We start from the raw sequence: 23697 nt of genomic DNA, 5'->3' as shown, positions 1-23697 counted from the left end.
TAGCTATAATTATTGTCCCCGTTTTGTGAATCAGTTACACTAAAAAAAACACACCTAACCGTATTGCAAATAAGTTCCTAACATTTTAAAAAAGATCTGCCTCTGGCTACAGCACCAAGCAGTATCAAACTTGTAAAAAAATTAAGCAGTGGTGGCTACAAAAATTCAGCGTTATTATTAGTCTGAAAATCAATCAAGAACTATTTAAATAAAAAAGACTGTTTTTGTTCTGTATAATTTTTGAAGCACACGTATTACAGTGTCCCATTGTTTAGACTGCTCTTGAGATGAGAGATCAGCCATCCACAAGTAAACACTAACTTGTTGCAATTAACAGCTGACACAATACCCAGGATTCTTTTGTCTTTGAAAGCTGCCATTTCATAACTTCAAAAATAACATCACACTACTGATAACACTTACAGCAAGCACTCCAACAATGACAAGCACATGCATAAACATCCAAGGTCCCTCCATTCATCATTCAGGATTTTTACAACATGCAGCTTGCCTGTAACCAATAGTTTACTTTTTTGCAACACTGAATAAAAGACACCTGGGAACATTTTCATGTTGCACGTTTCTAATCTGCATGCCAATTAAACAGGATAAAAGAAAGGGAGTGGAGATGTAAGCAGTTTAAAACAGTCATATTTTGAATCATTCTTTTCTTTTCCACCCAGCAACGACTGGTATCACTGAAAAACCTCTCTAGGCCAGTGGTAGGTAGGGATCTATCAAAATTGGGCAAACACAAGCACACCATATGGTTCTCCTGATTCAGGAGAATCCCTGACACTCCAAAGAAGGTGCTAAGGAGTACAGGAGGCTATAGAGGAAAAGGAACAGGAAGACTGGTTGGGTAAGCTGACTTCTGCTTATTCAACCACCAAATCCAACCTTTTGTTTCTCCACAAGCAGCCTGTAACTTACACACTGTTATTTAACCTACACTTCACAAAAGAATTTTTATGTGTCAAGTTCTTAAATTATAAAAAGTGTATCATATAGCTTAAGTGTGTTTTAGAACTAGAGAAGAATTATACATTTATTCTAAGGCCTTGACTTATTTAGTTGTTAAATTTGTGGGCTTCCCCCCACCAAATGGAGCTGAAGGCAGAAAATGTTGATGCTTATACTGTATTTCTTAAAGTGGTTCCAAATTTCTGTTCCATCTCTGAAAAATACAAGTTACAAAGTGCTCCAAAACACAAGTGCTCTACTTCCACATCAACTGCATAAATCTCCAAAGAACAATCCAAGTGATCAGCTAAACTATACAACAATCTGACACAAAAGGGGCATTAACTGAAAATTAAGATTTTATACTCCACGTCCCCCATCCCGCAGCAGCTCAGACATTTAGACAACCTATTACTCATTAACAGATTTAGGCAGTTGGTTCCCACCTTGACCAATTTTTCATGGATCTCAGCTGATCCACCCATGACTGATACAATTATGTCCACATTTCATTCAACTGCTCCAGTCTAAAATTAGCTCATCTGAAATAAACTTGGGGAAAAAAAAACTGGACTACTCATTCTTTTTCAGATTAGCAACATTTGTGAATCTAAAGAACCCAGCACATGTGCTACTGAAACATTGTATCATGGCCTATCAAAAAATTAAAGTAATCAGAGTCGGGCAGAGGTAAATGTGAATATATGTATTTCTTAAAAAAAACAAAACAAAACAGGAAGGTTGTGTTCAGCAAGGATGTTTTAAATGTGAAACATCCCAATTAGCAGCAAGAAGTTAAAGCAAGCTATTAGGCTAAGCATATTTATTGCTGTTAACTATTGCAGGCATAAGGCAAGCAGCTCAAGCACAGCCAAATCAGCAGAATATCAATAAATACTCTTTGCTCCTGGGACTCATTAGCTATGACAAAAACACACATCTTCTAGCAGTATGACCAGCTAACAATACTTTTGGCAGAATTTTTAAACTGTCTTAATCTTAATACGAGGAACTGAAAACAGTTCTATTTATACACAACTACTACAAAACTCACAGATATTCAAGTGGTTATGCAATTTGGGAGTGAGAGATGAAGAGAGGAAATTGCAAGGAAATCAGACTGTCTCTATAATTTTAACATTTTGCAATTCATGACCAAAATGAAGAGGAAAGAAAACCCTGCATTAAAGTGATGACTCCCATTTATCACACCTGCATTAAAGTGATAATATATTACCTAACATATATCTATTGACTGATGGATTAAAGTTTTGGTTCAGATATCTGCCTACAATACCAACAGCAGGAATTTAACTATCTGTTTCCTAAAAATTGTATAAAAGTATTGTAGAAGCTGCGGAGGCTTTAGGTCTTAGACTTTTCAGCTGGAGGTGTACAGCTGTTGTTTGAAAAGGGCTGAATACAGACATAGAAGAGAATAAAAACGGCTGACTTCCATGCTTCTTTAATGGCAAACAGGTTGTATGAAAGCATAAAAAAGACCTCAGGAAACTATGAAGACTAGAGGCATGAGCAATTCTTTTTCACACAATAGGAATTCCATCTGAGAAATACAGATAATATCTAAGAACATTCTAAGTCACACTGATGTCAACAGGACTTGAAAATACTGCTGAAAGCTCACCTGCAGAACTCAGAGAGACAATGGACACCTGCAGGATCCAATATGTCAAGAAATCATACTTGAGTGCGTTACAGATGCGCCGAAGGGGCGTACTAGGGTTAGGAAGGGGCGTTTTAGGGTTGAGAAGGGGCGTCCCTTCCGGACGCCCCTCAACCCTAATACGGACCGAGTCCATACAAAATGGCGGTGCCCGTCCACACAGGGGGTGCCATTTTGACGCCGCGGATGTGTAGTGTCTGGATGTCGCGCGGCGGAAGTGACGCTGCGAGTGCGCGACTAGTGCCTCGCGGTGCCACTTCCGGGTCGCAGAAAGAAGCGCCATTTCAGGGCTTCTTTCTTGCTGCGCCCGGGAACTGCACAATCTGGCCGCTGCGGTTCCCGGACATAGCAAACAGCAGCAGCGGCAGAGCACCCTTCTTGGGTGCTCTGTAATGCACCTTAGACACATTTCAATAACTAATGGTACTGAATAGTTAAAATAAAAGAAGGATTTTATAGTAAGGTGTGAAAGCCTAACTCAGTGATAAGTGGCTAATCAACATTTCTGCCTTTACCTAACAGTGAATCCCAAATACATAATGTATGTAGAAAATAACACAAGTACCATTCTATGAAATACTGTTTAGTTAGTCACAATAATGTTCTGTACACCTCAAACTATTATTATTATTATTATTATTATTATTGTTATTGTTATTGTTATTGTTATTATGCTTTATTTATAAAGCGCTGTAAATTTACACAGTGTAAATTTACTACTTATGATAATACATCAACAAACCAACAGCTCAAAATGCATGATTTATCTTCTAGGAGACAGCTATATTAATTTCTTTCAGAAATTATAAAGGAAAGAAAAGGCATAAAGAAGGACACTTGTGGTAGCTTTAAGACTATCCACTGTATTTTCCTATAAATTTTAGTGAATTATAATCTACACCTTCAAACGCAATGATGCACGGCATTTGGGCCTGATGGCTACTACAGATTCTAAAGACTATCAGGTTTCTTCTGTTGTTCTATTGGCAAGCAAGGCTATGTATTGCTATTGTAGCCCAATGTGTCAAAATGAGTCTCAATTCTAAATAAAACAAAATAAAATAATAACAGCTCCCAATCCTGTCAGAAAGGCTCTTCAGGGGAATTTCAGGATTTGTCTCCTAAGTAGTAGTCTAGTCGTCTCAGGGAATGTTTCCAGAAACACTTTCCCATTGGCTGTGTTGTGAACACACTGAACTGATGTGCACCTAAGCATGGCCTCAAAACCTGACATAAAAACGGCTAACCTTGAATAATGCAAATCCAGATGTATAAGCAGTTAGAGATTTTTCCAGTGTCAGATTTTCTGACATGAATAGCTGTCAAACATTTGATAATTAGATTTATTTCATATTTATTTTTCACACATTTGAGGTGGTAGGATCTGGCTTACAAATGTGTAAAACAAATAAGTTTTCTGCTATTTAAAATTCTGCAGGAGTACCTTGTTTCAAAGCATCACCGTTTCTGAGGATACATAAAGATGTTCCAAACCACTTGTTGTCTGAAATTCCTTATCAGTTGGGTAATTCCAAGGGTGTTGGCACTTGTATCATGGCCAAGTGGCATTACATCTTGCCTATTTAGAATTCCTTTCAAAGCTTCCTTCACCACATCCTAACATACTGCATCACATTGTCTTCATATTTTACTCAGGATGTACATGTGATTGGTATATGAAATGTGCTCATTTGTTTGGCTAGAAATTAGTACTATATAAAGGTCATACAATAAGCATGCTTCAGCTGACAAATCTAGAGTGATAGTCTTATGGAGAGCATTAACTACCCCAGAGACTTCATGTCTATGTATTGAAAGGTTCCATGTTGCCCCCTTCTCTCTCCTCATTGTTTTTGCAATTTTGTGCTAGTTGGGAAACTTTTTAGCTGTATTTTAACTGTTATAAGATTTTGTATTTTCTGTATTTTAATTTTGTTGTATATTGATTGTATTGTGTTTTTGGCTGTTGTGACCCGCCTTGATCTCAGGAAAGGCAGGCTAAAAATAAAGCTTTTATTTATTATTATTATTATTATTATTATTATATGTTTTGCTCTTGAAATGAGTTAGCTTAAATGTGCTCACAGAAATAAAGTTTTCCCCTCCTCCTATCTGTGTACCTTTAGAGAGTTGGGAGCTCCCACTGTGTGAGACAGGGTGAGGGACTTCTGGAGATAGGATTGCTTGATTTTGGGTCCTCCTACTCTTTCTATCCCAAGAGTGTGGCCACACTATAACAGAAGCAGCTGTATGCAATGTTTACCTGATATAGTGGTTACTGCTAGGGAACCATGAGATGGGTTATTTCAGTCCTCTTACATACTAGCTCCATATATGTGTTCAATGAAAATATTCAGCATTATTTAGACACTTAAAATTACGGCCAAGATCCAGCAGGGTACATTTCCTGACAGAATTACTCTGTTTAAACAGAATGAAGGTGTGTGTTGCTAGGAAAAGGGAGGGAAAGAAATTTCTGTTACACTGGCAAGGCAACACCAGAATTTTATTCGATTTTGGCTTATGAATTTTCTTTGACATCAAAAACCATTTAATCCTAATGAAAACATCTAATTGAACTTTTTTTTTTAAAAAAAAGCATCAATAATAAAATATTTACAAAATGGAATTATAGAAGTTGGGTGTGGTTATTATTAACTAAATGGACCAAACTAAACACTGCTAAACTATTAAACTGAAACAGAATGGCAATCCTTTATCAAATTTTGTAGAAACTAGCATTACACTTTCAATCCTAATCTCTTTTATTTTAGGGACCATGGAAGTCCCCCAATCCCAGCAGGGATGAGGAATCAGGCCAGGAAACATTATGTAGCTACAAAGGTTACAAAAGTTAAACAGTTTACAAAGAATTGTAAAGTATAGTTTTTTTCTATGCCGTAATGGTGAATCCATGCCCTGGATATTTTTACTTATTAGAGAAAAGATTTCTGATATTTTGGAATGGAAGCAAGAAACACCGAAAGAAGTCCTTTCTACATTCATATCTGACAAGCTGGCACTAGACAGTAATCCATTCATAAACAGGAGCAAGAAGTATTTAAAGATTTGACCATTATCCCAGAATCAGTGTCAACAGACCCATGCAGCTGGTATTTGATACCTGGTTTGATGATCTCTGGGACATCCAGAATGTTGCCAAATGAAGCAGTTTTACGATGGCCTCGTTTAGGTTTGGAAGAGGCTGAAAAAACACACACACACATACAATACACATGCAAACGACTACAAAGGTAACACAAATCATTCAGACTAAAACCTGCACTTTTTTTTACTGGATTTGGTTAAACTAGGATACATGCAAAACAGGTCATGCTGAATGAACTGCACAGCTTTCCAATCATGCTTAAAACAGTAAAGCACTTGTTAAAAGCAGCATGTATAACTTGGGTCAACCATGTAACACAGCACATTATTAGTTACAGTTAGAAACACAAAAGTCGAAATAACAAAGTGCAATGGCAATGAAGAAGGGAAATCCCAAAATCAAGCCACAAGACAAGCTATATTGTCCACTGGCCCCACTTCACTCGTATGTTCACAAAATGAATCCCCTACAATGGAATACAAATGCTCTATAAAAAAATGTACACTCCAAGAGAAATACTTTATCTAAATTGTCATATGTTTCCATGAATGATATTGATATACTCAGTTTAGCATAACTAGATTTAAAGTTTCTGTTTTTTTAAATTGGAAGCAGATTGCTATTGCTGTTTTGAAAAAGTGTCAGAATCAACTAATGCCATTAACATTAAGTTTACAGTTACCAGTTACACTTATGAAATGATTAAGGTAAAACAACACAAGTATTTGCTGGAAATGTAATTTGTAATATAAAGCTTCATAATTAAGTACAGTACAGCTGTTAATTTACCAGTTAAAATAAAAAAGTATGATAGTAATGTAAAAAATGATGATGATGATGATGATAGTAGTAGTAGTAGTATGGTGGCTCGACAAGTTAAAAGCTCCTTATTAGGAACATATTTGTGAATGCATTCTAGTACATGAAGCTGTTCTACAGAAAAATTATCACTATTTTGGTTGTAAATTTTCCAGTATTTGCCTAAGGCAATCCCAATGCAAGACACCAAGAGAATCTATTTCTGGGTTTGGGTGTGAGATTGAAAACTGAAAAAGGGCAATGTTCTCTGTGGTTAAAGATTAAGATCTGTTGCTTTAGCAACTTTACTTCAAAGGCTATTCTCAGATACTTGGGTACACAAGTTTTCTAATATAAGAAACAAATCTATCCTTGAATTATTTCATTTATTCTAGGCACAATAGATTTTGATTTATTCAGCAACCATATCTGAACATGCTAGTCCCTAAATTAGGGAGCTGCAGTGGGAAGGGGAAGTGGCACTGGTCCAATTCTGAGCAGAACACTATTCAAGGAATATCCCCTGACAGAAAATTATCTGGAGCCAACCCACAATGCTTTCTTAGGGCCAGAACAGACGGCCAATAAGGGGCGGCTTGAAGCCCCCTTCAAAGACATTTTGGGGCCTTAGGAAACATACGCTGCTGCCCCAATGCTATTCGGGCCGGGAAAGAGCTGCCTTTTCCAGCCCTGCTGTAGCCCCAGAACAGTTCCAAGAGGCTCTGGCAGCGTGCAGTGTGTAAATACTGTGCTGCTGGAGTGTCTTGAAGCTGCCCATATCTGGGCAGTTGGCCAGCTTCTGTGTATCTTTGGAGTTTGCGGTGTGTAAACACCATGCTCCCCAAATGCTTGGAAGCAGGCTCTAATGGGCCATTTGTTTCGGCTCTTACTTAAGGAAAAAGAAACAATTTTATGTATTCCAGATGCCTGATCTCTGACAAGAAACATCAACAGAAATAAAAGCTGTTCTGCGAAAAGGGTGGGGAATGTGATACCCTGGGCATCTCCTTCTGCTACTGCAAACGGAAGTGGCTTCAAAAGACGTTTGAGAAAGATGAAATCATACTAAGTACAATACACTTGTCCCTCCCTATTCGCTAGCGGTAGGGGCACAGGACCCCCGTGAATATGGAAAAACCACAAATAACAGAAACACCATTTTTTTACCTGAGAGGATACCTCTCTAGGAATCTCTAGGTCCTCCAGTGCAACTCTGTGGTCAACGTCCCACAGATGCTGACCATAGAACTGCCTTGGAGGAGCTACAAATACCTAGCAGAGTATTCTCTCTAGGAATCTCTACGTCTTTCAGTGCAACCTTTAGTTAAAATTGACCATAGAGTTGCACTGGAGGACCTATAGAGAACATATTAATCAAATCCGTGAATAATCAAATCTGCAAATATGGAGGGATGAGTGTACTTTCTACTATATTCATAAGTACTCTGGACTGTGGCCACTGCTTAGCATTCTAGGCCATATTTCTCAAGTTATATGATGTGACAGACCAGACTAATACATTTTTTCTTATGTGCCAGGGATAAGTACAATTGGTGCACCATATTATTACTGTAATTGTATAGTTTCCTAGAAAAACCCTGTGGACCATCTACTGATAGCAATGTTGATCACCAGTCTGAGTGACATTATCCTGAGCATCCAGCATCTCTCACAGCTAATACTTACATTATTAAGTCCCTGCAAAAAAACAAAAAAACTCAAGACAAAACAAAACAAAACAAAACCACACCCGGAATACAACTTTCCTAAAATAGAACACAACTAGTTTAAATATAGCAAAGATTAGCTTGAATGCTCTGCAAAGATCACATTTTATTTCATGGATATTTTTGCCTTATGTTTGCACTAGTTAATTCATTCAAATAGGTTTGCATGAGGAGAATCGTCCACTACTTTTCAATTTATCTTGGAGTGGGAAAATCTTTTGCCTAAAAAATTGTTTTTGTGGTTTTCAGGGGCTTCGGAGACAATAACTGCTGCATTTGGGACAAGTTTTGGATGGTTTTAATAAAAAAATTAATCTGAAAATCTACAGAATCTACAAAAATTTTTTCTTGGTTTGGGAGCCCTTGGATGCCACAAAAATGAGGCATGTGGGCAATACTTTCCTCTGTCTTAATAGTGCAGAAATGTTTCAGCTCTGGGTGGATGAAAATGGACAGTTTTAAAGAGGAGAGCAATTTTATTTTATTTTTTAAAAAGTGTGACTTTAATAGCTAAAACCACAGACATATCTAAAAGAAAGGCAAAAATTGCATTTACATTTCACTGACTTGAGCAGGAATTAATGGAAATTTCAGTTATGAGGGAGTAGATAGGGATTCAGCACTATGAGTATTATGTATGATTTTCAGAAATACTTCCTTTTTCTTTGGGGTGTTCCAGAGTTACAATACAAGAGTCACTGTTAAACACACTTGTTTTTTGTATCAATATATTGTGCAAAACTGAAAATCATCCATTTAAATTGGCTGAATGTTAAGATATCCTTACAACTGGGATATAAAGCTTAAGTGAGAGAAAGCCTGTCATTCCCTTGAAAATCCTCCTCAAGGAGTCCCAGGCTTTCTTGAATAACATGGATTGTACAGTACTACAGGAGTCTGTGATGTGGTGGGGAATCGTCTCCAAGTGCAAGTCTCCTGTGTTAGTAAAGCTCCACTTCTGCAAGGGGCCTTTGTCTGAATTTGGGTAATTTCTGCCATCCACTGTGGCATTAGGAGGATCTGGCCTTCCAGATAATTATTTTGAGCAGATGAGGAGTGCAAAGAGCTACTGTCCTAACAACCTTACATTCATGCAACCACTTCATCCTACCCAAGGTGACAATCTTAATAAGAAATGCTAAAACGTTTAAAGGATGAGTATATGGTTTTCTACATGTCTAGCTTTTGTCCATGTCATTCCTACTTGAGCTGCTCACTGTCTAGATAGTCAGTTGTATTCTTACCTGTGGTAGCAGCGATTCTTGCTTCTATTTCAGACATATCAGCACTCATTCGCTTGCTTTCTCCTGAAACAAGGGTTGACTGTGGTCTTCCACGAACATCTGACAAGCTTTCCACACTGCTACCACGAGATGGAGGTAAACTCAAGCGGCCAGGCTCTCCCTGTAGAAAAGTGACTGCTTTACAAATGTTCAAAAAAAAAAAACTAATTCCTGAAGTGAGTGAACAAAAATGCATATACAGATACATTTTTAACCATCATTTTATAAATTAAACTTCATAAAATGACATAGAAGTATATAATTATTACTACTGCACAGCAGTGACAGAAAAATAGTTATACTTCTGTTGAGATTTAAAATATACCCAGTTAATCCATGGACCTAATTTTTTTTGTATCTTCATCAAAAGCATTCAGTAGGTATTTAATGTGGGCATAAATAACAGTCACCCAATCCTGATGTATTAGACAGCAGTTGCTGTGAACAACAAGAGTCTGTTCTCCTGTCAATCAAGACGCAGCAGACTGATCTTCCCACTTTCTCTTTGCAAATGATCTCCAGTGCAAGAAATAAGTGTGACAGGCATCCTGATTTTGACTGTCTCTCTGAAAATCACTTGTTGGAGGGGTGGAAACATCAGTCTACAGTGTCCTGATTGACAGAAGACCAGACCTCCATCGCTCAATGCAGCTGATGCATGGTAAATCATGGTTTGGGGGGCTGGGCCAGGAGATCTAATCTAGATTTGCTGCCAAAATTTACCGGCTGCTTGGCTGAATTTTTCATCTGTTGGGCCAGCTTTGACTCTAAACGTTTAATAGTGTCATTGGTAGCAGGTCCTTGAAAATCATTTGGTTCCATATTGGCGTCACTCTTGTTACTGGTATTTGTGGAAGTCATATCCATGAATGAACCTAAAAATGATAGAAGGATCTTGCTTTAGTTAAGAAGTCACTATAAATCAAAACTTGAAAATTTAATTTTAAGAAACAAAAATATAAATAAATGCTGACACTATCCTCAGCTAAAGACATCTGTAACTGAAGCCAACCATAACTGTTCTGGGACCCATGGTACACTTAGTAGTACTGGATGGAATAGATAGCTTGGGTGCATCATTATATTCATTCTTTTAATTTAAACAAAACTTTATAAGCTTTGCTACATATACAGTCAGCCCTCTATTTTCACAGAGGATCCATTCTGGGACACCCCACCCCCTGCAAAAACAGAAACTCGCAGATATTCATGCCCCATAGGCTTGAAGGGTGGCGCATGCCCACGGATGGCTGCAGGCCATTTTAACCCCCTCCGTTTGCTCCTTGCGAGTAAGCGAGGGTCGCAGATTTGAAGCCTGCAAAAACGGAGGGGCAACTGTACATTTTGTATATTTATTGCATCCTATTATTTCTCTTGTTTTTGGAAGTATGTAGAAAAATACCAAGTAGATTGAAATATTTCAGTTATTTTCTAGAATAGCAGATTTAACACAGCATGTGAAAATCAGTTTCTAACCATTAATGCAATAAATCACAAGTAAAGACATTTTATTGAGACATGAAAGCTAGTTCTGATAGATAGAGGGTGGGTTATTTCAAATCCTCTAGGAATTTTACATCAGGGTGAATACATGTGCATAAGGTCATTTTTGGGTCCTCCCAATCCTTGCAGACTGCATCTACCATTTGCCAAGATCAGGAGAGAATTTCTGGTCACAATTTCTGCAGTTGTAGGCTGTTTTGGAGTGGTTGCACCCCCAAACCATACTTAAGTCCCAACCTGCAGTCTCTAGAGATATTTTTGGCAGCATATGGCAATTTAGGGCCATTTTACTTCAAACATGAAGGTATGGGCACGTACAAAAACTGCACAGAAGACTTCCCCACCAATGTTGGATTTTTCCACCCCAGGCTCATGAGAACATAACAACGGCCTGTTACAGACGGGCGTAATAGTACGGACTGGGTCCATACTAGGATTAGAAAGGGGCGTCCCTTCTGGACACTCCTAACCCTAGTACGTATCGAGTCCGTACAAAATGGCGGCACCCGTTCCACATGGGGGGCGCCATTGCTACGTCACCACTGCACCGTCTCCAAACAAGGCAGCGCGGTTGTGATGTACTGGCACCGCGCCAGGGAGCATAGAGTGCCCTTTCCACGGTACCAGAAGGAGCTCCGAAATGGAGCTCCTTCTGGGATTTGTGTCGCTGGCGCAGCCTTTAGACAGCTGCGCCAGTGACGCAAGGCAGAAAAGGGCCGCTTGTCCCCACCGCTGTCAGGTGTCATTAAGGCATGAAGCCCCAAGGACACCCCTTTCCAGGCCGTGGGGAAGCGGCCTTTTGCCACTTCCCCGCGGCCTGGAAAGTGGCGGATCGGGGCCCCAGAGGCTGCCGTTCTGGCAGCTGAGGCCCTGATCCGGCAGGGAAACGAGCGCCTACAGGCCGCCCCAAAGGGGCAGTCTGTAACGCGCCAACAAAATCCTATTTACTAGAAGCATCTTAAATGTGGAGATTTATGTTGATACCTCATTTATTTTTCTACACGTATCTCAAAATATAGTGAATAGTATCAAACTTTATGAGGAATATATTCAAACAGGAAGCTGAGCTTCAGGTAATTTCTTCATATATGAGTTGCTACATGAATGGTGGTGCAGCAGTTTGAGCATTGGACTCTGATTCTGGAGACCAGGGTTCAGATCCCTGCTTGACCATGGAAACTCAATGGGTGACCTTAGGCAAGTCATCCTCTCTCAGCCTCAGCGGGAGGCAAGGCAAACAAATTTTGCCAAGAAAACAAGGGTTGCCATAAGTCAGAAATGATTTGAAGACACACAACAACAGTGAAGCATACAAAACAACTTTCAGTGAAAATTTATTTCTTTACAGTGATTTTTTTTCATACTAAAATTATTTAACAGAATTTATATTCTGTTATAAATTATAAGTATACACATTAACTATAGGTATATTATTGTTCTTTTAAACAGGACAAAAGGTGGAAAAAATCTTGCCCTTCTGGGGTTGTTGGACTGCAAATCTCAGCAGCTCTAGTAAGCATAGCTGATGGTGAAGAACGCTGGAAGCTGCATCTGAACAACTATGGAAGCCACATATCCTTAGGGAAATCTGTCTGAAATACTAGCAAACCTCTATGATTTAGTAGCAACTACATTTGACTATATGGGATCACTGATTTGTTTTTCTGCTATCTGTTGTTTCAAAACCTCTGTTTTGGACTTCCGATCCCAGAAGCCACAGCCAACTTGGCCAACAGTCAGGATTTATGGAAGCTGAAGTCCAAAACATTTGGTGGAAGAAAAGTTGGAAATCACTGACATACAGCGTTTATTTCTAGGGTTATAACCAATGCTTCTGCTTCACTGCAACGTCTTCTGTCTACCTCAATGCCATTACACCTCTGTGACCTGTGAAGTCCAGAATCTAGAAATTTAAAAAAAAATTCTGCTAGTGGAAGCATCCATAAGTGGAATTGTTTTCAGAATGCTCTCAATCCACCTCCATGCATTTTCCAGCACCACTTCCTACACTGTTCTGGAAGACCTTTCAATCCACAGGGAAAGATTCTGAAGGCATACAATGGAATGCAGGGGAAGGGAATAAATGGAAATTATCCCCCCCCCAACCATTTAACTATTAGAAAACTTCCCCTGGATCATACTGTCTGTGGAAAAAAAGAGAACTTCTGTCTACAGGAGTCTTTTGCTGCATCTAGACCAGTGACTGCTAGGAATGAATCTAAAGCACACATGTATGCATGTGTGTGTGTATTGAAGTCTATATCAGTACCATATAATCATAAACTTTTAATGTATTCTCTTTACTTACCCGTACTAGTAGCAGAGTTGCTTTGGCCTTCATCTGAATATTGGCATGGATACTGCAGAGGCTCATCTGCTCCTGGAAAGTACTGCAAGGATATAAAGGAGGAAAATCTTAATGATTAACAAATTTATTTTTTAGCCAATGTGACAGAGCATGTGATGGCAAATGGACAGAGAAAGAATCAGAAAACCACTGCTATGTAGTTTGTTCAAGAATACCATGGAACATTTTGGGGAAAAAAAATCTGATCTCATAGTGGCATCAAAGGGTGAACAGGGCACATAAACCAAAGGCCCATTCCTGTCGTGCTGAACTGTGGTGGCATTATGTGGGGAAATGGCCCCTAGTCTTATATTTTGAATTGGGGAGGGGAGAATAGTAAGACAATGTTATAACTATATCTTAATGAGGCTGATAAATACCATCAAGACACTGTCGTTGATTATTCATGGTGCTGACAAAGGGAAAAAATGCTTTTGAAACTCCATTTCAAATACCAACTTTCTACTCAATCCAGCCATTTGAACAGGTTGGATGCTCTGATGCAATGACGTGATTATGAAATGTTTCATGACCAGGGGATTCTATTATCTTTATCCTCCAGTTCTGCTATGTTAGCTACTTTCTCCCTATGTCCACACTTATCTTCATACACTACTTCCATGGTTTTCTGCTTACCATACCTTAAACAAACTGACCTTTATAGTATATTATATTACTATAATTTAAACTGTTATACCTGCATCAAATGTGTCATTATTTTGACAATTTCCTCCATGGAAGGTCTTTGTGAGGGATCTTTAGACCAACAGCGTGTCATTAAGCTCTCAATAGGCTTAGGCAGATTTTTTATCAGTGGCGGACGAGTACCTGGAAGTAGATCAGTAATATTATTTTTTACTCTCTCTTGTACATGTAGAACTTGTGAGAATGAGACACATTTCTGACACTGTTATCCATCCCCTGACTGTACTGAATTGACCATCCTTGATGGTTTAGGATAGAAGTTGGGAACTGTGATGAGGTTGAAGACCACCTTCCAGGATATTAAACTGTAGAAGGTCTACACTTTTTTGTGTCACCCTTCAAAAAAATAATAATACTATTATTGTGCACTGAAATAATAAACAAAGCAGTAAAGTTATTCAAACTCAGAGTTCCCTTCGGGCCTTTTTAAATATTCTGAAAACTCTTTAGGAAACTGACTTTCAGTTAACATGGATTTCCTATTTATTTCCAGCAAATGAATAGTTCTACAATCTTGCCAAGTCTTCCAGGGCTCAGGTCAAAAACCGAGACAGGAAGGTTACAAAGTAACTTCTTGGGCTTTTGTTTGTTTGTATTTTGCTATATTCTTTTAAAAGGTTTGGGATATTTTGTCACCAAAATGTTTTTAAAATGTACTTGGGAGAGGAGCTAGGGATACAAAAAGGGTGGTGCAAATGTGGTCAAACTTTCTTTCATCCTGATTTAGACATAACATTGCTACTCTTCCTAAAAATGTATTTTTTCTGCTTTCAATATCCCACCCCCTTTGGACACTGAAAGATTTCACATATGAGTGTGGAATTATTTCATCCCTTCACTAATTGGCACACTCCAGATATATGTCAACTTTAAGAAGAGGTACAATAATTCAGAATAACAAAGTCTTCCTAGCTATTTATATAATTTATATTTCACTCTGTACCTGAAAAGGCTTTCAGAATTGCTTACATTAGTAAAAAGAACATGAGACAATAATAACAATATAACAAGCAGTAACAAGTTGTAAATGAAGAAAAATACTGTCTTCAAAATGTTAGATCGAATATTTACCACCTATGGTTTTAGAATGAAAATGTACTGATGTACTACTGGAAATCATCCAGACAATACTTGTTCAATATACATGAAGAATAGAAAAATGCTCAATATAATTCTATTATTATACTGGGCCAGGAAACAAAGCACTAGTTTTTAATGCTGGGCTATATCCTCAGTCTAAAAGGCATTAATAATATTTCAAATAATTAAATTGTGGGGAAAAACCAAACTCAAACACACCATGCTGAATTACTTTATCTGAGTCAAGTCTGAACAAATATAGTGTAAATCGCACATGCTAGAGAAGGGTGACTAACCTGTACCAAAACATGTTTTATTGAATCATTTCCTATATTGCTATGTATTTTATATGTATTATCCTACTAGAAAGGCCCCTTCCCCACCACTACTCCCTTTGTGTTGTGTCTTTTTAGATTGTAAGCCTGAGGGCAGGGAACCGTCCAATTAAAAATATTGTATGTACAGCGCTGTGTAAATTTACAGCACTTTATAAATAAAGGTTAATAATAATAATAATAACTTTTAAAAACAGGTTGCGATTTAGAAAGCAACAAGACCATTAGCTAAAGCAATGGCCAAACTGAAGAGGTGCCTATAGATTTGTACATGTAAATAAGGATCTGCTTCACTTGTGCAAAAAACATGTGGGAAGATAAACTGGGGGTTGCATTAGCCATTCCCGTGCATCTTTTACTTTTCTTAATCAGATCCCACACCTTGCTTTCACTCTCTAAATTTTGTGTCATCAGCTTTTATACAAGCAAAGTTATTTTAGTATGTCTGCTTTGGCCCTAGGCTTTCATAAGCACATCTGGAATCACAGTATGGCACGATATTGAAAGTGTGGGGCAAAACACATAATCATATATTTTAGAAAAGCACTAGCCCTGTAACTTTTCAACTTACCATTGTGAACTGCCCACATGATTCGAAAAGCAGGACCACCAATCTCATCGAAAGGTTTTCTACGGGTAATCACTTCCCAAAGAATAATACCCCAACTGAATACATCACATTTTTCACTGTAATTGCTACCTGAAAAAAGGTCATTTATATAATTGGTGTCTTTTTAAAAAACATTATATTCTCATTAGTAAGAGATAAAAGAATTATCTGAATGTTATGGCAAAACTGAACCAAGTTTGTTACACACAATTCTGTATTGTAGGCTTCAGAAGAAGGCTTCCCTTTCCTCACATACAGCCAGTGTTGAATAATACTGAGTTCAGACCAGTTTGTAAACAGAAAAAAAAAGGCTAGAATCCAATGTCTTCCATATTTATGCAGATATTGGAGTATTCCAGACCATTTGTAAGTGAATCCAACTATGAAGTGAGTGACCCATGGCATCCTTGGACACTGACCACATTCACATGCAACAATAATCCAGAATTCTCCAGAATTCTGGCTCATTGGGGGAAACTGAGTGTGCTTGTTCAAGCTACTTGTTTGCTTCTAATATAAGCGGGAGTAAATAAACAAACCAAATACCTTACATTGAAGTCCAATTCCAGTACTTGCTCTCTACCAACAAGCCAGAGAAACAAGTGAACAATAAACCATAAATTACTCTTCTGGTTTGTTGTAGGAGACCACATTGTAGTCAGATGGGGCCAATCATGGATGGAAGGGACAGTTGTTTGTTTAGCTTCTCCTTTTTGCAACTAGAATACATATGAATTCTGGCCTATTGAGATTTATAAATGGCCCAAACCTTTATGTAGATAGAAAGCTGTATTCTTAGATGCTGATTGATATTACTACTAGTCTGATGCTGAACAGAGTACTTTGAGTACAACTTTTTAACTGAAAGTAATTTTGTAAACCGCCTTGATCCTTTGGAAAGGCAGTTTATAAATAAAAATTATTATTATTGTTGTTGTTGTTGTTGTTGTTGTTGTTTCTAATTCATCTGACCAATGAAGGCATCTTGAAAAAATATTTTCTTTAGGTCTCTCAATTTATCTTAATTGAATAGATGAAAGTTCACAAAAAAAAATAATACTATATGTTTGCAATAAGGAAAACCTTTACAGATTTTTCCTGGTAAAATAATCATTCTGAGGATGTTATAAAACATCCTCTGTTTGACTGCTGACTGGAAGGCAGAGAAAGCATCTTGAAGTGACTACTATACATGCCCTCAGTGAGAACCTGCTAAGTGGTCTCTTTTTGAACATTATTGTCCAACTTTTCCCATACAGCATTTCAGTGTGTTGGGATGTTAAGATGTGGTCCTGCCACAATGGTATTGCAAAGAAGAAGGATCCTAATGCCTACTGCTTGTGTCCATAATCTTATTTGCCCATATTTCAGTGTCACACAACAGATACAATTCAAGAATATCTAGAAACAGCAACATTCTAATTCCTTATGAAATGGAACACAGCTTTATTAAGATTTATTATTAGCAGATTAGTAATTTCTTTCCAGCTATATAAATTTATACTGGATTAATTAAACTAGACAAGCTATTATCTGTCTTTACTTATTTAAAATAACAGCTTAGCTATGAACCTCAAATATTTAAAGTATATCATTTTGTTAGAGGGTTTTAAAAAGTTTTTTTTAATCTACTCAGCTATTTCTAAGACCTAAACAATGAAATAAAATTATAAAAATTACTCCACCCTCCCAACATAAATTCCACGATAGAACTAGAAATCAGCAAGCACATTGTAAAATAAACAACAATATATATTAAAGTCAATGTTACTTTGTTACCTTCAAAAACTTCTGGTGCCATCCAAGCAGCGCTTCCCTTATTGTTCGTCATGTGTGTCTGAATATCACAGGCTGTACCAAAGTCACAGATTTTTAAAACTGTCCCCCCTGCCACCAAAAGCAAGCTGTCAAACAAAAAGAATAGTTTAGTAGCTCTCCAACTAAAGCAGAGTAGTTATTACTCTAATGCATGTCTGCAGAATTGTTTTCAATCTTGACAAAGATCATTTAGATTTAATATTTGAAGATTTAAATATAAAGAAATATGTATTACATGTTACATTTATCCAACATTTAAACTGAAGTACAGTGGGCAGTTGTTATCCTCTGGGGTTTGGTTCCAGGCTCCCCCGTGGATACCAAAATCTGTGGATGTTCAAGTCCCGTTAGATACAATTGATAGCAAAATGGTGTCCCTTATATAAAATGGCAACATCAAAGGTTCCTTTGTGTAATCTATCTATCTATCTATCTATCTATCTATCTATCTATCTATCTATCTATCTATCTATCTATCTTTCAAGCAGTGGATGCTTGAATTGGTGGATAAAGAATCCATGGATATGGTGGGTCAACTGTACTGTTATACAGTGGACCCTTGTTATACGCTGGGGTTTGGTTCAAAGATCCCCCGTGTATAACATGTATGCTCAAGTCCCCTTAAATATAATGGTATAGCAAAATGGTGTACCTTATAAAAAATGAAAAATCAAGGTTTGATATTTGAAATTTATACTTTTTTTAAACATTTTCAAACTGTGGATGCTTGAATCCGTGTATAAAAAATCCATGTATAAGAAGGGCTGACTGTATTTGTGTGTTGACACAGCATTGGCAGCTTGACTACCAGTAGTGAACAACATCAACATATTTTGGATGATCAGATCTGTACCACAGTTAAGGAAATATGCAAAGTAGTATCAGGGAAATTGTTACTTGAATCAATGATACAAACGTAGGTTTTCTTTTGGTGATTAAAATTATTAAATTATCACCAATTATCATTGATTTAAATTAATATACTCTGTTCATGGCTGCCCACCCTGCATTAAAACATGAGAAATGGACAGAAATCAGACACTGGCATATATGTTATTAATGGACATCTAATTTCTTTTTCAGGTCCCATTTTAACCAGGAAAAACATGTTTTTCACTATGGTTATATCTACTCAGCAATGAAGATAGAAACAAATGCTAAATGGCATGTCCAACTGCAAACTCATTTTAACCAATGCAGCAACAACTAAAATCTTGCATTGTGTGAGCTGTGAGACATTTTCTGATCCCAATGAGAACTGCAATGTAGTAAATGTTAGGGTCTAAGTTTGGGTTTAGGTTAGGATCAATATTTAACATATAAACTGCTTGTGTTTCCTGACCCCAGTGAGAATTCTGATGCGTCACTCAATAGGGTCAACTAAAAGACAATAAGAACATTTTATTCCTTGTAACGTTCCTTATTGTTTGCTTTTGTTCCATTATGTTAACACTGATTGAGATCTAAGAGTACTCCAATTGGAAAAAGTAACGGATTGTTGGGATTTTTTTATTTTATTTTATTTATTTTTTGGTTTTGGCCCCAGTGCATTTTATTTGGAAAAACAAACTGTACATGGCAATTGGCTGAAATCTGGGGTAACTGTTCTGGTGATAATGCTGAAAAATAACCTACTTTGTAAGTCTAGTTATGAGGGGAACCTACAACATGATGGGCTATGAGGGACTTAACTGTTCAATCTTGAAGCAGGAGGATTTAAGTTAATAATTCACTCATAGTCTGTGCTTTCATTGTTAATAGTTGCTACTGTTTCACATTTTATTTTAATGTCTTATCTTTTCTGAGTCACTACAGGACTTACATTATAAGGCAGAATGGTGCAATCTTGGCACAAAGTGAGTCTTATTGGAACACTGATACCATATTGTTTCAGTTTTAACCAATCGAGAAAAGAACTGAGTACTATAAAGGCAATTATTCTATATTTGCAAGAACCATTTATATATAATATAAGCAATAAACATTTAAAGGACTATCTGTACACTATCCAGTCCAGATGAACTGGTACAAATGAACTAATATATTCTTAAAATTGTAATCTAAAATGTTATACAGACAGATGTGCTCTTAAATTCTTCAGTGAGTCGCTGGGCTGAATACTGTACACTCTTTAATAATCATGAAAATAATATCTATACATGTTGTTACACATACAAGACTAAAATTAAGATAGTTTACATCACATGTAATAGCAGATACTATATATCACAATAGCCTTTAAAATGAGTAGAAAAAAGGCAACATTTGAATCTTTGAATGACAGAAAATATTATGATTCCTGAAAACCTACTTTGGTGGCTTTAGGTCCCTGTGAATAAGAGCCTTTGGTTTCATACTGTGAAGATATGCTACTCCTTGAGAACACTGTAAACACCAACTCATTGCATGTGCAGCAGTGTAGTAAGGCAGTGGCTCAGCACCATGTAGAACTGGAAAACAAAGGTACAAACTAAAAAGAACTTTATTGCACATTATGGTAAATATGATGTAAATACACTATTTCTGTGAACATGATGTGAAATATAGACTTAACTATAACTTGACCTCATGTATAAGTTGAGGACAGGTTTTGGGAGCAAAATTATGGATTTAAAAATAATCTGTGGATAAGTTAAGGGTAAAACCTGGGGGCACATAACAAAGGATGTAAAGGATGAAGCAAAGAAAAATGATGCCTGACAGGCACAACTGTTTGTGCTCACACTAAAGACTGGATAGATGAGGAGGGACTATGATAAAAGGTGATGTGTGATATGTGGGGGAGGTGACCAGGTACAGGTTGGGCTGAGAACAAGTACACATGACAAAATGGATGAACAGGCAAAGCAAAGAAAATAGTGACAACAGCCTGAAACATCAAATAAGGCAGCTTCCGGCCACTCTGGGGATGTGGTGTTCAAATGACGTATGCCCACAAAGTGGCCAGAAGCTGCTCTGATGCTGAGATCTGGTCCTTTAGACCGTATCAAAAAGAAGCAGATTAAATCTGACTCCTGTCGGCCCCAATTTAGGACCACGGCGGCGGCCTGCTTCACAAGTGGGCTGTGCGGTCACCACAGTCCCAGCCCCATTGTGGCCGGAGTGGCCTCTGGCCGCTCATTCTGGGCCCTGTGTTCCAGGCCAATATTAGCAGTGACTATAACCTTTAGTTGTCGTGTGGTAACTTTGCCTGATTTTAACCCAGAAAAGTTGACAAATGTACACAAAAATCCTTTAAAGCCTGATTCCTCTTGGTGCTACTTTGAGGGGAAACACCAAAGAGCTGCCACTATCACCATTTTGACAACCAGGCATTCAAAAAGGCCAGAAGCGGCACTGTGGCAGAGAGAACTGAATGGTTGGTGCATATTTTAACTGCTCCTGGGACAGACTAAACTCTCACTTTTGGCACACTGCTCAGAGAATAAGTTGATTCCTTTTTTGATACAAATTAAAGTACAGTACTCACACTGACCTACGGGTAAGTTGACAGGTTCTTTGGGTCAATTTTTTGACTAAAATTTCTAGATTTATATATGAGTATATACAGTATACAGCATATAGGGTTGTGGTTTTGTTTGGCTGTACTAAACCTTACAATCTAACAATGATTCCTGTAAACTGATGTGGGAAGCCAACTACAGTGGTACCCCGGGATACGAATTACCCAGCTTACGAATTTTTCGGGATACGAAAAAATCCCATAGGGATTTATTGTTTCGGCTTACGAAGGTTTTTTCGGGTTACGAAAAAACCTCGGCGCTATTTTCCGCCACCGGAGGGCAGCAGAGAGCTATTTTTTCCATTAGCGCCTATGGCAATTCAGGTTACGAAGGTTTTTCGGGTTACGAAATTAGCCGCGGAACGAATTAATTTCGTAACCCGAGGTACCACTGTATGCCTATGTTAGGATGAATAAATTAACCAAAGGAACCAAACTAGTTTGAGACATCATTTCTGTTTAGCAGTATGGGATACATCTCCCCATGCCCCAGCCCATTTTATTTATGAATTACACCACTTCTGCACAAATGTTAAAAGATTGCTTGTGGCCAAAACAGACAGCCCTAAAGGGGTGGCGTCATGCTGTACCTTTGAGCATTGGATTGAGGCTGTGGCAACCGCATGCCACAGACCTGATCCGGCGTTTTTCTGGCCCAAAAAGAAGCAGCAAAATGCTGCTCTTTTTTGGGGTCGAAAAAAGGGCACCCATGCTACCATGGCTTTTTGGTGTTTCAGTGTGTGTAAATATTGTCCTGCCGAAATGCCATGAAACCACTATGCGTGCGGTCAGCCAGGCGGCTTCCTAGCAGTGCCTAAATGCCACGCTCAGATGCTGCTGCCAACCCAGTGCTTACTGCCGGTCTGTTTTGGACCTTTGTTATAGGAATATCTCTGTTTTTGAAACAAAACACGGGAGTAATTTGGGAGCTAAATTAGTAGAATAAGAACATCCAATGAGTGTTATTTGACTTCAGTGATGTTTGCAGTGGTGGTCAATAAACGGATGTGTACAATGTGTCCGTGTGTACAAATCAATCTACTGGTACATTTATGTTACCACAGCTCAGCATGTTTTCACCAACTGACTTGATAGAAATGGAATGGTTTGTGAATTATGAACTTATGATGAAATAATCACACCATTTAATCTTTGTGTAACTCAGCAACAAACTTGAATTTGCCTGTATGAATTGCCTGTATCTCCACAATAATAACTAGACAGAGTTCATTAATGGTAGTTTACAAGGGTATTGAATGCTTGGTTCTGATTCCACCCCTCAGAAGAGAAACAAAACAAGAACACATGAGCTCACACTATCAACCAAACACCAAAAACTAACCAAGCCACTTCTGTGTCTTTGATTTCATGAAAACAAATTTGTAAATGTACCCTTACATGTTAGGTAGTTCTGGACAATGCAATTCAAGAGAGATGCTCACCATTATAGAGCGAACCTCCTTCAGCATATTCCATAACAAGACATACCTTAATGAAAAAACAGGTTAAAAGAAGTTTTGTTTCTATAGTCAGCAATCATGGGGCAAATGGCAGTTTTAATAATAAAATCCTCACAGCTGATACTTTCTGCATTTAACTTCCTTTTGACCACTCTCTCTACAATTCTTATCATGTCAATTAAAAATACTATACTTGTTCCTTGAATTCTGGATAACATCTTGTACCCCTTGGACAATTGATGAAGTGGGCAACATTGTACAAAAGATAATGCTAAAGAATATACATCACTTTTAAAGCTTTTAAGGTCCTCTTAGATTTTTCTACAACTATAGAATAATGTGTGACAGTTTGGAAATGATTTCGTGCTGGAAAAAAAAGCTGAAAATATGGAGGATTCTGAAATTTCCCCCACCTGAATTTGTGTCTGAATTTGGAGGATATTGACTATGGAGTGAAACAGACCTCCCCAAAAGGGCAGATTGGGACTACCCTGGACCTGTGGCAAACAGACGTGCACACCCCCAATCTGCTCTCCTGCCACAGTTCCGAATGGTTCCCTGAAAAGAAGCAGTTTTCTACCACTCCTTTTCAAGGTGGCTTTTGCGGGTTGGGGTGGCTTCGGGGTGTGCATCATGTGATCGCCATGCTCCCAAGCTGCCCTGCTGTGGGCTTTTTTTGAATGTCTGTTTTGCTCCTGCCTGCCCTTATTAGTACAAAAGCAACAATGACTTCAGATCATACAATTTTTTATTTTTCTGATTTTGAGACTTCA

The 23697-nt window shown here is 37.9% G+C and overlaps 1 protein-coding gene across 4 annotated transcripts in view; it reads right to left on the bottom strand.

The window, feature by feature from the left end:
• The window catches only part of MAP3K7 (mitogen-activated protein kinase kinase kinase 7), a 49859-nt gene that overhangs the window by 14802 nt on the left and 11360 nt on the right, over window positions 1-23697 (bottom strand). For 2 of the 4 annotated variants that reach the window (XM_042464945.1, XM_042464953.1), the window contains exons 4-11: window positions 22907-22952; window positions 20274-20412; window positions 17924-18048; window positions 16106-16234; window positions 14112-14242; window positions 13376-13457; window positions 10288-10439; window positions 9526-9685 (exon numbers count right to left, since the gene is read on the bottom strand). In XM_042464945.1, the coding sequence (XP_042320879.1) occupies window positions 9526-9685; window positions 10288-10439; window positions 13376-13457; window positions 14112-14242; window positions 16106-16234; window positions 17924-18048; window positions 20274-20412; window positions 22907-22952 (964 nt within the window). Of the gene's footprint in view, window positions 1-5771; window positions 5853-9525; window positions 9686-10287; window positions 10440-13375; window positions 13458-14111; window positions 14243-16105; window positions 16235-17923; window positions 18049-20273; window positions 20413-22862; window positions 22953-23697 lie in introns of those variants that run through there. The other 2 variants (XM_042464935.1, XM_042464961.1) reach the window with 2 other exon arrangements.

This window comes from Sceloporus undulatus, chromosome 1, assembly GCF_019175285.1.
Source record: "Sceloporus undulatus isolate JIND9_A2432 ecotype Alabama chromosome 1, SceUnd_v1.1, whole genome shotgun sequence".
Lineage (NCBI taxonomy): Eukaryota > Metazoa > Chordata > Lepidosauria > Squamata > Phrynosomatidae > Sceloporus > Sceloporus undulatus.
The sequence above is the reverse complement of the archived record's forward strand: the minus strand, read 5'-3'. Positions and strand labels throughout refer to the sequence as shown.